This window comes from Coloeus monedula (genome assembly GCF_965178545.1).
Source record: "Coloeus monedula genome assembly, chromosome: 8".
Taxonomy (NCBI): Eukaryota; Metazoa; Chordata; class Aves; order Passeriformes; family Corvidae; genus Coloeus; species Coloeus monedula.
The window spans coordinates 26,225,741-26,239,504 of NC_138788.1; the positions used below are offsets into that span (position 1 = coordinate 26,225,741).

The 13,764-nt window shown below is 43.4% G+C and overlaps 1 protein-coding gene across 5 annotated transcripts in view; it reads left to right on the forward strand.

Annotated features, from left to right (window-relative positions):
- Nucleotides 1–13,764, forward strand: part of CNNM2 (cyclin and CBS domain divalent metal cation transport mediator 2) — a 119,373-nt gene that overhangs the window by 93,155 nt on the left and 12,454 nt on the right. For 4 of the 5 annotated variants that reach the window (XR_014226615.1, XR_014226616.1, XM_082286205.1 and 1 more), the window contains exons 3-6: nucleotides 4,977–5,114; nucleotides 7,210–7,379; nucleotides 9,808–9,901; nucleotides 12,303–12,368. Coding sequence is in view for 3 of the 5 variants with exons in the window: in XM_082286205.1 (XP_082142331.1) it covers nucleotides 4,977–5,114; nucleotides 7,210–7,379; nucleotides 9,808–9,901; nucleotides 12,303–12,368 (468 nt within the window). In the remaining 2 variants the exon portion in view is untranslated. The remainder of the gene's footprint in view (nucleotides 1–4,976; nucleotides 5,115–7,209; nucleotides 7,380–9,807; nucleotides 9,902–12,302; nucleotides 12,369–13,764) is intronic. The other variant, XM_082286206.1, reaches the window with a different exon arrangement.

Genomic DNA, 13,764 nt, shown 5'->3' on the forward strand with positions numbered 1-13,764 from the left:
GGATTGGAATGTTTCTACAGCATCTTTTTCAGGCCAACACAAGCATCTTCTATCCTCCCTTCAAGCCAAATGCCCAATGAGCACTTTATACTGTGAGATAGACTTTACTTGTTTTTGCCTGAAATGCTTTCTGTACCTGGTCAGTATTTTACTAGTATTTATGTACCCAAATGTTCATGTAAATCACAGTTGTGTTTCACCACGTGCTGAACAGTCTAATTACTATGTAAATCACAGAAGTCCAGTCAGTATTGATTTCTTTTCATACCCTCACAAATGAATTGTTGGGCTAATGAGTTACAACATAATGCTTTTGCAGGCTGAATTCAAGCTTCCTTTTTTACTCCAAAAATATCCTATCTTTGTCTACCTTTGAGATATTTATGTGCGTCTATGAGTGAAGACACTGCATATGCTTTCAATTTTCCCCCTCCCTTGTTTATTAAGAGAAAACACATAGATCAGGCTGTGTTCTTCTTCAGGACAAAAAAAAAAAAAAAAAAAAGCCTTGCCCATTAATAGGATGTTAGAGGGCAAGGAAGTGAGAATTTAATTTTAATTTTACTACCTGAAGGCTTCCTATATCAACAAAATAGAGCTGGTGAACACTGAGTTCACTTGAAACTCTCCTTCCTGGGATAGTTTTTTACTGTTGGAAATTCCTGGTTCAGAACAGGAAGGAAACTTCCTAGTGTTCTTGGAGGATGCAGGAAATTTTAGGGGATGACTCCTGATAAGTACCATGAAGTAGAACTTTTGATTTCTTTATGAAGCACTGGAGATCATTCCACTGTTTAGACTGAAGGATACTGTAGCAGTAAGGGAGAGACCAGAAATCCCAAGAAGCTGTGAGGATCACATGAGGTGTGAGGGGTTTTGGATTTGGGCAGCCAACCTCCAATTGGCTTTGTGATGAGAACATGAATGAGAACACGGGTTTACTGAAGGTACTTTATTGTCCATTATATGTCAAGGCAGGTTATTTTTGATGTTGATATCAGAGTGCCCCTGTTAGTAACCCCACCTCTGATTCTGTTCATTGTTAGACCATTCTGGCTTGCTCAGCTCAGAACAAGTCAGCTTGAAACCCTTGGACTGATTTGCTCTGTACTAGGTGTTTACTTAAAAAAAGACCTTTTGAAAAGTTCTGGCAGCAGTGTTACACTTTGTTCTGAAGTTTTAAAAATGTTTTGTTTTGCTTTGATGGAGACTTGAAATTCGATGAAATGGCTGACCTTGGTGTTGGAGCTGTGCCTTTCTGTTGTTTCCATGAAAAACCATTTGAACTGTGTTAAGGTGGAAGCAATAGTGTATTTACAGGTTTTGCTGAAAGCTGCTCTCACTGCTGAACTCTGCAGCTGAATTTCTGGAGAGTGCCAAATAAATGTGTGGTATTTCTTCATATGGCTCTATTCTCCTGTGGCTTGCAGAGGTGTTGGAAGCAAGGAGAAGATAGGAGCAAGAAAAAATATTAAATATGTCTGTCATCAACATCTGGGTAGACTGAGTACTTCTGAGGTTGAGACTTTGTATTAGGGATGCTGAAGGGGTGGAGAGAAGATGTTTCTGCCATGACACATGACACATTTCAGCCAGTGTCATGATGAAGAGCTGCCAGTGTGTTTGGCTCTTAGTACTGGAAAGTTGGAGCATTTTTTCATGGTTGGCACACTACAGGAATCTGTCCTGTGCTGCCATGGCTCTAGCCATGGTGGGAGAGCATTCCTCAACTTTCTCAGAGGCCCAGGGGAGAAAGCTGTATGTTCTGTGTCAGACTGCACAGACTGCTTGTTCATCCTTTTGGGCAGGTTTGACTGGTGGCCTGTCTTATTTAGCTTTCTGCTTGAAGATGAGTTTCATCATATCTTTGTCTTGTCTGGACCTCACTGCAGATGTCTCCTCTGTCCTAAAGACAAAAAGCACAGGAGGAGAACAAGGACTTTCCCCAGCAATTGCCTGGGTGCATTTGCAGTGCCTGTCAGCCTGCCTGCTCCTCCAACTGAATGGGTGATCTGCGGTTTGAACTGCCTGTTCTGTAGCTGTCTCCAGTCCAAGCTGGCTCCTTCAAGGAAATTCATTCAGTAGATCATCATCTTATGCAGTGGGCATCAAAGTTCAGGATTATTACAAGAGACATCACAACCTTAATTGTGTTTTGACCATTCATCATCTTGAGTTTTCTGCCTCAGCTTGGAGCTCATGGTCAGGCTTGTTGTCTTTGATTTGAAGGAGAAGTCTGAATATTCCCAGAACCTACTGAAGATGTTCGCAATATTTGTCAATATCACACCAGAAGTTGTAGTGAGAGTATCCCTCATGCATCCCATTGTTCATGTTGCAGAACCAAACAGCGTCCCAGCACTCAGTAAGCAGAGATCACCTCAGCAGGCCGAGATCACTTTGACATCTCGAGATGCCTGTGTCTTCGTCTCACTCACCAGAGGAAGGAGAGACAGGAAATACCTGGCTCAGATTCAGTTACATCAGTCACAATCCAGTCCTTGGTTCTTGTGTCTTAGAAGAAACTCAAAAGTTGTTTGGATAGCAAAGAACAATTTAAGACCTTCCCTTGCAAAAATAAGCCAAGATAATGGCTTTAAGCCATGTGGCTCTGCTGTAAGTACCGTTTTTCTTGAGGGAAGATTTCTGGATAAGCTGCCAAGGAAAAAAATAGGAGGAGTTGAAATTGCCCATCATTTGAGTAAGAGCCTGGATCTCTTACCTTGATGACTGATATGGACAGAAAGATTTAAGGCATCTTCCCATTGTGTGAGGCTGGTCTTGTTTTCGGGTACCAGGAGTGCAGTGTGAAGCCTGCAGTGTTACAGCTCTGTCAAAGGAAAAGAACAGCAATGTTTCCCTGTCCCAGGGCCAGCACTTGTACTTGTGATTTTTGCCTCCCTGATGGGGCTCCTTGTGAGAAAACACCTCAGATACAGTGCTTTAAAAATAACATTCTCTGAGCTTTTCAGAAAAAGCAGTTTCTATTATTCTCTCTTACAAGAGGTAGGACCTAGTGAGAGCTTCTAGAGGACTTTTCTCCCATTCATTTTCCATTGCTTTGGTATCCATCTTTCCTGTAACTGCAAGTACAGATAAGGTCTGTCTCAGACTATATTCCTAAAGCAGGGATTGTTTTTAGTCTGTAGCCACTCCCTTCAGTGGTTTCTATTCCTGCTTTTGGAAGAGAAACTGCAGTCCCTGATGTAGTCCAAGTCTTGGGTAAAGTACTACTAGGGTAAGAGGCTTCTGGTTTCTAAGAAGAAAAAGGGCATGGGTCATCACTGTTCTTCTCCATGTGCCTGGGAACAAGTATCTCAAACTTTCTGATTTGCACTGCTCACAGAATATGCTCGAGATATATCGAGTAGGTAAATTACTGTCAGTACAGTATTGCTGTTGAGTCTGTGATAGTTCTGTAGTGGAGGCATGTTCCTGGAAAGTTGAGGATCTAGATGTACTCATGTCTAAAAGACTGGGTGACTTGGGAAAATCTAGAAGCCTGTAAATTACCAGTATTGTGCATTTCCAAGCCTCAAACTCAGCCACTCTGAGCCTTAAGTAGTCTGTAGCATGTATTTGGACTTGTAAAGGGCTCTACACCTCAGTGGCTTCCTTGCTACAGTGCATCACTTCAATTGTCTTTGCATTTATAACCCAAAATCTGAACAAGCACGTGGGAGTATGTGCAGTTTCACAGTGTCAGCTTCCCCTACACCTCTTTGTGTGCTTGCCCAAATCCTCTGCCATGAATTGATGTGCCAGTGCTGCCTGTGGTCCCTCAGAAGTCCAGTCATTTTACACCAATTCACTTAAGGGGCTGATAGACAAGTAGCTGTGGTATTGTTAGGATCTTCTCCCTGAAAGGCCGTAGAACCTGAGCCGTGTCTCATCTCTGAGAGGCTCACAGGAATTGCCTCAACACTTGGGTTTCCTGCACTCTGTGGAGCTCAGAGCTGTCTGACAGCATTCTGCTGCTTCTAGCCACTGCCACCCTACATGTGGTGTCACCAGAGAGGAGCAGCACCCTGCTATCTGAGCAGAGACCTCTTCTCCCTGGAACTGATGTATACCATACCCCAACATACCTGTAGCTGTCCACTTACCTGGTTTCCTAAACATTTTGGGAGATCAGCTCAGCGGGTAGATAGTAATTCCTGAGTTGTTTGTGTCTCTTTCATGTTGTCTTTCACAAATGGGGATTCCTCGCCACAGAGCCTGTTTTAAGACACAGACACACCAAGTGGCAGGTTTTTAGCTGAATAGAGAACAGAAGTCCAGAATCACTAGCAGGCAAATACCCATATCTGAATTTCTGAAGCTATTCTGTACTTTATTCTGGCTTCAGTGCCTGTAAAGTGGCCAGAGATTCCCACCTGCAGGCTATACACCTTGCCAGCTTTTGCTGAAGTTTGTACAGGACAAAAGAAACTGCATATACCAGACATTGGGAATACTTCAACCAAAGGCATGCAGATTTTGTCACAGCTGTGGAGAGTCAGTGAAGCCGGTGGTGCAGCAAAAGAAATAAGTTATTGCCTATTTCCTCTGTGTACACGCTGGGAATTTTCTAAGGAACGTGTATGTAATAAACAGTTATCACAGCTATGCTTGTAAAACACCACCTTTTGATGTTCAGTAACACTGAGCAGGACTTCTCCCCACCTGAGGTGTGGCATGCAGAGCTGCTCTGCAGTCAGGTGTTGGCAAGCAGAGACTTTCCCCTGACCGAGGTGACAGAGAACTGACAGAGGCTGGGGTGCCTGGCCGTGCAGGACAGGGGCCCATGGCCACACAACTCCTGGTTGTTTGTGGTTTGGGCTGCATGCTGATGAGCTGAGCTTTGCAGAGGGATCTGCCTGCACCCTCTGCTCCACGTGGCCATCCTGACTGACTCCGACCAGCGCGGTTCATGTTGGACCCCGTTCTAACAGAAATCGCTTCCTTCCTTTCTTCTCCCACCCTCCCTTCCCCAGCTGATAACAAGACGAAAAAGAAAGTAGCTCATCGGGACAGGAAGCAGGACTTCTCTGCCTTCAAGCAGACAGACAGCGAGATGAAGGTTAAAATATCACCGCAGCTCCTCCTGGCAATGCACCGGTTCCTGGCAACAGGCAAGTGCGGGTTATCTCTTTCTGTGATCGCGCCAGAGCCTCGGAGGCAGTTTGTCAGCAAAGGCCGGTGAGGTGGGTGGGACAGTACAGGCGGGAAGGGAGGCTGGATTGTGGGGTGACAAATAATGCCACTGTTGTGTTTTTCTTTTTAAATTCTCTCCTCTCCTGTGTTCAGTGTCGGCATGAACCCTCTGAGACATATACCAGGGGTGGACCAGTAACTTTAAATTGGTCTGAAAGGTAAGGATGAATGCCAAGTGCCGCACTGCATGTCTAGAGTCCGTCAGATTAACGACTAGCAAGTACACCCCATTAGGAAGAGCTCAGGGAACAAACCAAAGAGGACTCGATACCACTGGCCAGCTGGCTGTAATTGCACTCTGGCGCCTTCTCCAGAAAGAGATGCCGGACTTTTTGCAGGAAGGTCTAAACCTGTTCCATGAGACTTTTTGACTCCAAGTGAAAAACTCTCCCGACACATTTAATGCAGACTGCACAGGTGGTTGAACTGTACTCTTTAAAATGGATTTCTGTCTGGCTTGTGTGACCTCCGTTGATGACTTCAGGTTTCAGAGGACAGTTGTCTCCATCCCAGAACACCTTGATGTTTTAGCCCTTGAGTGGGCAGTCTGGCAGAGAGACCAGGGCCTTGAATGGTTTCTTGCGGCTGATATTGCCTTTCGTCGTAAAGTTGGTCTTTTCACCTCAGAGATGAGGCCTTTAAACAGGAGAGCTTGTGGAAAAATACCTTCCTATTGCTTGTGCTGTCTCTCTTTGACATATAAAGACTTCCCACATGCAGGCCTTTCAGACGGGCGTCTTTCACTGCCATGTTCAACATATATTCATGGTTGGAAAATTATAAAGTTGTTTTGTCCGAAGTTTGCCAGCTCCACTTGGAAGTTAGGACTTCCCCTCCTCTAAGATGCAGTAACTGCCTGCCTAGATGCTCCTAGTCTGTCTCCATGCTTTATTTTGCCTCTGTGACTTGAAAGAAACATGTACATGATCGGTTATCACATCTCAGCTGAGGGGCAGTAATTCCTTAGAAGGCTCGGACTCCTACGGCTCATGTGCACATGAGCATGTCCTTGGTGAAAGGAAGCAGTTCAACAGGAAGATGTGGATTTAACAGCAAGCAAGGCGTTGTTCATGTAGTGTACAAGACTTGATGGAGTTCCATAAACACCTGCTCAACAGAAATAGTCTTAACAGTCCTGCTTCTCTACTTGTTTTGTGGATGAAAGGATTGTGTAGCTTAAATACAGGTCTGTCGGTGAAGCCACTGCTAAAAAAGATGAAAGCTACAGTTTTGGTTTCTCTGTTCTAAACTGAGAATAGTATCTTTAGCAGATGATGGGTTGTTAATGGTCCTGTTCTGAAATGAGGTGTTGGGAAAGCTTATCAATTTGCATGTGTAATTCTCGTCGTCCGTGGCTTACCTCTCCCATACAAGGATGAGCTTTTCTGCTTCAAACAGCTCCTGTTGGAAACACGGAAGATCAAGTGGATAGGGATTATGTTCTATGTGTCAGGCATTAATCCCACATGGTTTGAACTGACCTGTACTTTCTCTCACTTTGATTAACTCTTCCCATATGAGCCGTGGCAGCCCCAATTGTGTCTGATTTGTATAGAGCATCTCTCTAGATCAACTTTCTAGGCCCCAAGCAGTAATTAGTTATTTTTTATTTTATTTAAGTGCAATAAATGCAGTGACTTTAATAGCTTTTAGGGAAGGAAAAAACAAATTCAAAGGTTCTCTGTGCCCCAGCTGTAAAGCTCTTGCATTTATACAACTGTGTGAATCGGAACTCTCAAGAGGGCAAGAATGTCTTTTTCTTTTCCCTTTCAGTTGAAGACATGTTTTTTGGTTGTTTTGAAAAATACTTCAGTAATGGAAGTTGGGGTGTTACTGTGGTTTTTTTCCCCCCCCTTTACAAATCTAACAGTCTGAAAAGACAGGAAACCTGCAATTCCATAATGGATCTCTCTGCATCTGTGTGTCTTTTATAGGCAAATGCTTATTAACGAGTATTGCTAACTTCTTGCCAGGCATATGAGGTGTAATGCCAAGCTGTATCTTGTGTTATAGAAGTAGAAGCATTTGGTCCATCCCAGATGTCAGAGAAGATCCTTCTCAGGCTGCTAAAACATCCCAACGTCATCCAGGAGCTGAAATACGATGAGAAGAACAAGAAAGCCCCAGAACACTACCTCTACCAGCGAAACAAGCCCGTCGACTACTTTGTTCTCATTTTACAGGTCAGACATGTGATTGTGTAGATATGTGCAAAACCCTTTATCTCCTGATATATGCCCCTCTATACCTCTTCCAGTTGCTGAAGTTTGTTTGCCATCCAAGCCCTTATCCTGCCCTTGTGATCCCTGATCTTCCTTGAGATCCCTGCCGCTGTGTGGCTTTTAGATTGGAGCCCTGGTTGTTGTGGGAGGACTGTTTTCTGTGTGTTCTCTACAGCACTGCTTCCAGTGCTGGCATCTCCCAGGTTTTGTTACCAGTCAGGAAGGGCTGAATGGCTTAGGTAAAGCTTTACACAGAAATTTTGTTTCTATCTAGCACCATTTAAACAGGAATCGTCCTTTCAGAGAGATTTTGCTGGAAAGGTTCATCTGTTTCTGTCCTAAACAACCGAAAATCAGTTTTGGTTGTAAAAGCACAGGCATTGTAGCTGAAGTTTTAACACGGGGCTTGAAATTGTAACACGGCCTTTAAAATAGAAAAGGGGAAGGCATGGGTTTAAACACTGTCAGTGATAAACAACTATGAGAGCATTGGGATACTATGTTGTGGATTCAACATAATTTTGATGTTAAAAAAGAATCCTTTTTTTTCCAAGAGTTTGAGGAGCCACGACACACTGGTAGCTCTTTAACTGCTCTTTCTTACATCCTGAATTGTTACAATCTGAAATATTCCAGAGGCAAGATAATCCTCCTGATGTAATGCTGCAAAGATGTAAATAGAGGACATGGGGATACAAAAGAACAATCGGTTCTTTCTGAGCTATTTTGCAATCAATAAATATTTAGCCAACACAGCATGCCAGGTCTATAATGCATTTGGAAAAGTGAGTGTTGCAGTAAATACATACTGTAAAAATGGTAACAAGGTTGATTCTGCCAGGATCAAGAGGGGATAAATACTCGGCTTTTGTTATTTAAATGGGCTTGGACTTATTCTCTCACATTGAGGGACCAAAAATGCCTTCACAGTAAGTGCATGCCAGTAGACAATTAAATGTATATTCTTCTTGTGTATAACCAGTCTTTGCATGGGTGACAAAATTGTACCCTTTGGAAGGCTTATAATGGAGCAATAAGCTACTTTTGTGCCACAGAGTGAAATTGGTTTTAAAAGGGATTTATATGAAACTGTTGCTTGTGATAGCAGGAAAGTGGATTTGTGAGCTGGGCACACTCTTCCTGCTAGGGAGATTTTGTGTTTTTTCTCATCTGGGACAGATAAACTGACTTGGTATCAGGGCTCATGCAGGTTGAGTTCATTGTCACCTTTTTCTGCCCTTGTCCAGTACAGTAAATTTAAAGGCATGATGATTTGTTTTAAATGGGGCTTAATTAAATAAACACTTAGAAATAAATTCTACCTTTTTGCCTCATTTTCACCTAATTGTGTTCAGCTGATGTTCAGTCTTCTTAGTGCACCTGGGATGGGCAGTCTGTCTCCCCCTCCCAACCTAGCCAGAGGGAAAGCATTGCAGGTAATTATGTTGTTTGCCTGAAATTCCAAATTTTGTGTAGTTCAGCCTGAAAGCTGCATGAGATCTCTTCTGTCTGCAGTGGTGTGCTGTGAGTCTCAGTGCAGTAAGGATGGATGGACATGAAAACCAAGCCCCACTAAGAAGACAATTATTTTGGGCTACTTGTATGCCAGAGTGACTGGGATGTTTTACAGCTGTGTTTGATGTGGTGGGTTCTGTTCTGGAGTCGTGTGTAGGACATAATGTTATACATTTGGTTGAGCCCACATCAGAAACACGTGTACTTGCGTGGTAAGTTTTGTACAGCTTGGGAAGCACTGAGAGTCCTTTGTAGGCAAGAGTCTGCAAAAAAGCAGGATCTTAAGGGTGCTGGAATCTGTAAAACTGCTAGAAATCAAGAAGACCAAAGTAGCCCCAAGGCTGCTCCTTCAGGAATAATGGCTTTGCTTCTGTGAAAATCTCATTGGTGTAGGCAGCCAGCCTCCTCACACATTATCTTCCATCTCCCTTCCTGTGTTTGTCTTAGAGGGAATTCTGTGTGAATGTGAGCTGTGCCCCAAAATGTCTAGGTGTCTCAAGATCCCAGAGGACTGTGCTGCATTTAAGTTTGTGCTACTGGGGGAGTATTTTTTCACTCTGCAGTAAAGGAAAGCAGCCTGGCAGCATGTGGAGGAGGGCAATAGTACCAGCTCAAAGCTGTGTGGTGATCCTGATCCTGCTCCTCTGCAGACACTTATGCTGGCCACAAGGCACCAAAGACCAGGGTAGCTCTGGGCACAAATGCCTGTTGCCCTTCAGGGTCTGTCCCTGTTCAGGCACTATTACCATCTGCAGGGACCATGACACTGCTTAGGGTTGTCAGGCAAAACTGTCTTTCAGGGCTCAAGTCTGATCCTGTGCCTTGAGAGCCATGGTCCTTTTTAATTGCAGCTCTCTCTCCTTTTCCTTAACAGGGGAAGGTGGAAGTGGAGGCTGGGAAAGAGGGGATGAAGTTTGAAGCTGGTGCTTTTTCCTACTATGGGGTGATGGCCCTCACAGCATCACCAGGTATGTCCTCTTATCTTCTGCTTCTGGAACAGTCTGCACTCCTGCACAATCCTGCCCGGCTGTGTCCGTGGGGCTTGATGGGATTGGTACCTCCTTGCCAGCACAGCCACCTGCCTGGCACAGTGTCCCTGGGGGCAGGGGCCGGTGGTGACTCCGGAACCCAGTGGGTGGCAGTGGTTTGCCAGCTCCCGGAGGATGTGAGTGTTGACTTCAGTGAGGGATGTGGTTGATACTGGTGGAAAGCTTTGTAGTTTTCCTCATGGCCGGGTAACAGAGTGGTTAATGGGAATAAATAATTAGTGGCAGAGGGACATCTAGTGGTGCGAGGAGCAGCTGTCCGGTTAGGTTGGGCATGGTTCTCTTTACCAGTCTTGTGTCTAAAGCTGTCTGGAGAGAAAGGGGGACAGCAGGGCCAGAAAAGCGATTGCTCCTGTCAGCTTATGTGGAAATGTACCCGACAAATCAGTGAGGGCGAAGAAGTGGTGTCTGAGGGTGAGTGTGAGCCACTTCCCACTGCGCAAGTGGTGGCCACACGAGCCACCACCTCACTGGCACAGGTCAGGGAATTGTCGTATAATCCACCAAGTGTTGGCTCCAATGCTGCATTTCAGCATTTGATGATGTATTTTAATGCCAGCAGTGTCACCACTAAGATCTTGACCTCAGCTGGAAATGTACAGCCCTGCTGGGTGAGCTGGGGCACTGGAGCTGGTGTTGGCCTTCTGCTGACACAAAGCCCCTTGTGCAGCTCCAAGGAGAGATGTTTCTCATGCTGAAATTGTGTCCTGTCACAGCAGGGTTTATATTCCACTTGAGAGGCAGCTTGTTTTAATTGTGCACTCAGGAGTGCTCCCTTTACCTGTGTGTACCTGTGTGTGTGCACACTATCAAATGGTGGTGGAATGGAAATGGTTTTGTGAGTTGTGATTGTAACCTTGTTAGACTTTACAATCAACAGCAGTTCTCTGGACCTCTGTGAGCTCACTTTTACAGGCAAGACTAATTCCCTAATTATGTGCACTTTAATTTGGTTGGTAGCTTAACACTTTTTGAGATTTGAGAGATTTTAAAGCATGTAGAACACTGGCTGGATTTTATCTCAGTAATAGCAGCCATGTTCATGAGGAATTGTGACAAGCGTACAGCTGCATCGTGCCCTCAGCTTTTGCAATATGGGCCAGGCATGGAGCTGGGGTGGTCAGGCATGGTCACTTCTACCAGACTTACATTTGGAAATTACCTGTGGCATCTCTGTTTTGTTTCGTGTGTTGTTGGGTTTTGGTTATTTTTTTTTTAATGTTCCTAACCCTCCCCACACCCATGCCAGTTACCCCAAGTCCTATCAGGTCAAATGGTCTCCTCTTTGTGTGTCCTTAAATCCATCTTTAATTTCACCATATCGCACTTATGGATATGCACGATTTTAAAGTAACCTCGGCCAATCTTGAATTTGTTTACCTTCAACTGGTTGGCTTTGTCCTTTTTTTTTTTTTTTACCAATAGCAAACTCCTCATTTTGTTGGCTTTCCCTCCAGGTTTAGAGAATTTGTTTTATGATGTCTTGCAACATCCTGTTCTGTTGAGATGAGCTCATAAAAATAAGTTCCTGTTGCTCTGTGTAGACAGAAAAACTCAAGGAAAGTCTAAGTTATTGTGGAATGAAAGAAAACTCCTGCTCTTCCGTATGTCCTAAATAGACTTCAGATGCTTGCTCTCCCCACTTGGAAGATGAAGCCACTAAGAGGAGAGTAAAACACTCAAACCAAACAACAAAAAACCAAAATAACCCCACAAACAAAACCACAGAAAATAAACAAACAACAAAACCAAGAAAAGAGTGAAGCTTTTTTCTTTAACTACAGCTGGGGAGGGATTTGCAGTAATGGTGAGCAGTACAGTACCCATCCCAACAGGGATGAGCTTGGAGAATCACAGCCTTGTTTGATATTTTACTGGAAACTTGAAGAACTATGAAGTATCTTTTGGTTTTATTTCTATTATTTGACTCCCATAAGGAAGAACACCCCTGAATGTTTTCTGGCTTATTTTAATTCTTGCCTTCCAGGTGGAGTGGGCACCATTGCTCCTTTTGAACTATTTAAAAACATGAGTGTACCTTGATGGACTGTTTGGTGCTGGATAATAATTTAAATTAGCAAGTGAAAATTATTCACTTCACTCCTATTCCTTGGTCTTTTTTTTTTTTTTTTTTTTTTGGTTTATTCCTGAATTTGATTGTGTTTTTTGGTTTTGCCTTTGTTTTAACCCTTTGCTTTTTCACAGTTGATTTGCACTTGTGGTTTTAGTTCATCAGTTTATCAGCTGGCTCCTTCCCCTGTCGAGTGTGGATAGCTGCCACCTTTCTGGTCGTGATCTCATCCTTTTTCTCTCCCTCTTCTAGTTCCCTTGTCCCTGTCTCGTACCTTTGTTGTCAGCAGAACAGAGTTGTTAGCAGCAGGTTCTCCAGGTAAATCTGCATGCTTCTATTTTCACCATTCTTGTGACTGCCCTGATGCCATAAAAAGTCAGCTGCAGTCTGTATTTGTCTGACCCCTTTGCTCGTTAGGGAGAAGTCCAGCACTGAGCTGTGCGTCACAGGTAGGTATCCTGAACTTGTGTTTATGGTAACTGGTCAGAGTCATCAGAGTGGGAAGAACTAAAAACACATTGAAGAAAATGTATTTGGTAATATGTGCTTGTTCTTGTTTCTCATATGGATGCTGGTGGAAAATTAGGAAGGGAGTTTTTTTAGGAAAATGTATTCTCCCCAAAGCTGAGGCTTAAAAAATTCTGAAGGAAATGCATTTGGCAGAAGAGAATGTCTGCTGCTAAACCACCATAAAAGGAAAACTTATTTAATGGAAGTATTTTATATTCTCATAATGGGTCAATTCTATGGTTTGTATACAGTCTGGCCATTTCAATTCCTGGAAAGCTTTGAGCTTTCTCTCAGTGAGGTTAATGCCATGGACCAGCACAGTGATCTGCTGTGGATGTGGATGGATTTGCAATGGAATGTGCAAGAAGGCTGTGGGACCTTCTGTGGGATTCTCTGGTTCCTGTTGTGCTTAAGGCCTTTCCTTGCTGTGTCACCAAGCTGACTGACACAGAAATCTCTTTGGAGAGCAGAGACCAAGGAGGGAACAAACTGGGCCAAAAAGAGCTCTGAGATGTGATTGAGAGATTATAAATTGGGAAGGGTCAAGAACTGAGCCGTACAGACAGTGCATGCATGGAATGGTTGGGAAAAATGGAAACCCATCAAGAAAGTCTGTAGGAAGAGCAGAATCCTAAAATAGTTTGGGTCATGGTGAACATATGTCTTCCTTTTGAAGTTTTTTTCAGATGAAATGTCTTTTCCCAGAACTAAAAGCAAACAAGATAATGATATGCATATTTAAGTGAAACATCTCTAAAACATTAATACATATCATGCATTTCATACACTTTCACCATCTGCTTCCTGTTTTCCCCCTCTTCCTTTAACTTTAGAAAATGTATTTCATTGATGGTCCCTAAATTATCTTCATGCACATTCTGAGCAAACTAAAGGTTGTTGCCTTGCAGGGGATTTTTTTCCTGCCCTGTTAAAGTTTCCTGCTGCTAAACACCAAAGAAGGGGGAGAAATTTAATCTTTCTTTAATTAAAGTACCTGATGGCTCTCCTTTAAGCTTGGCAACTTTGATTATCTTTCTTGGCTTGGTTCTTTTGTTTTGCCAGGTCTTCTTTTTTTTTGATTTTTATTTTCCCTTTTCCATTCTACAAATAAGTGTACACTTTGCACATGCAGGTTGTTTCCAGTATAAATGCCAAGCATACTTTCATAGCTTTTCCCCCAGTTAAATAAAAAAAAATTACAAAA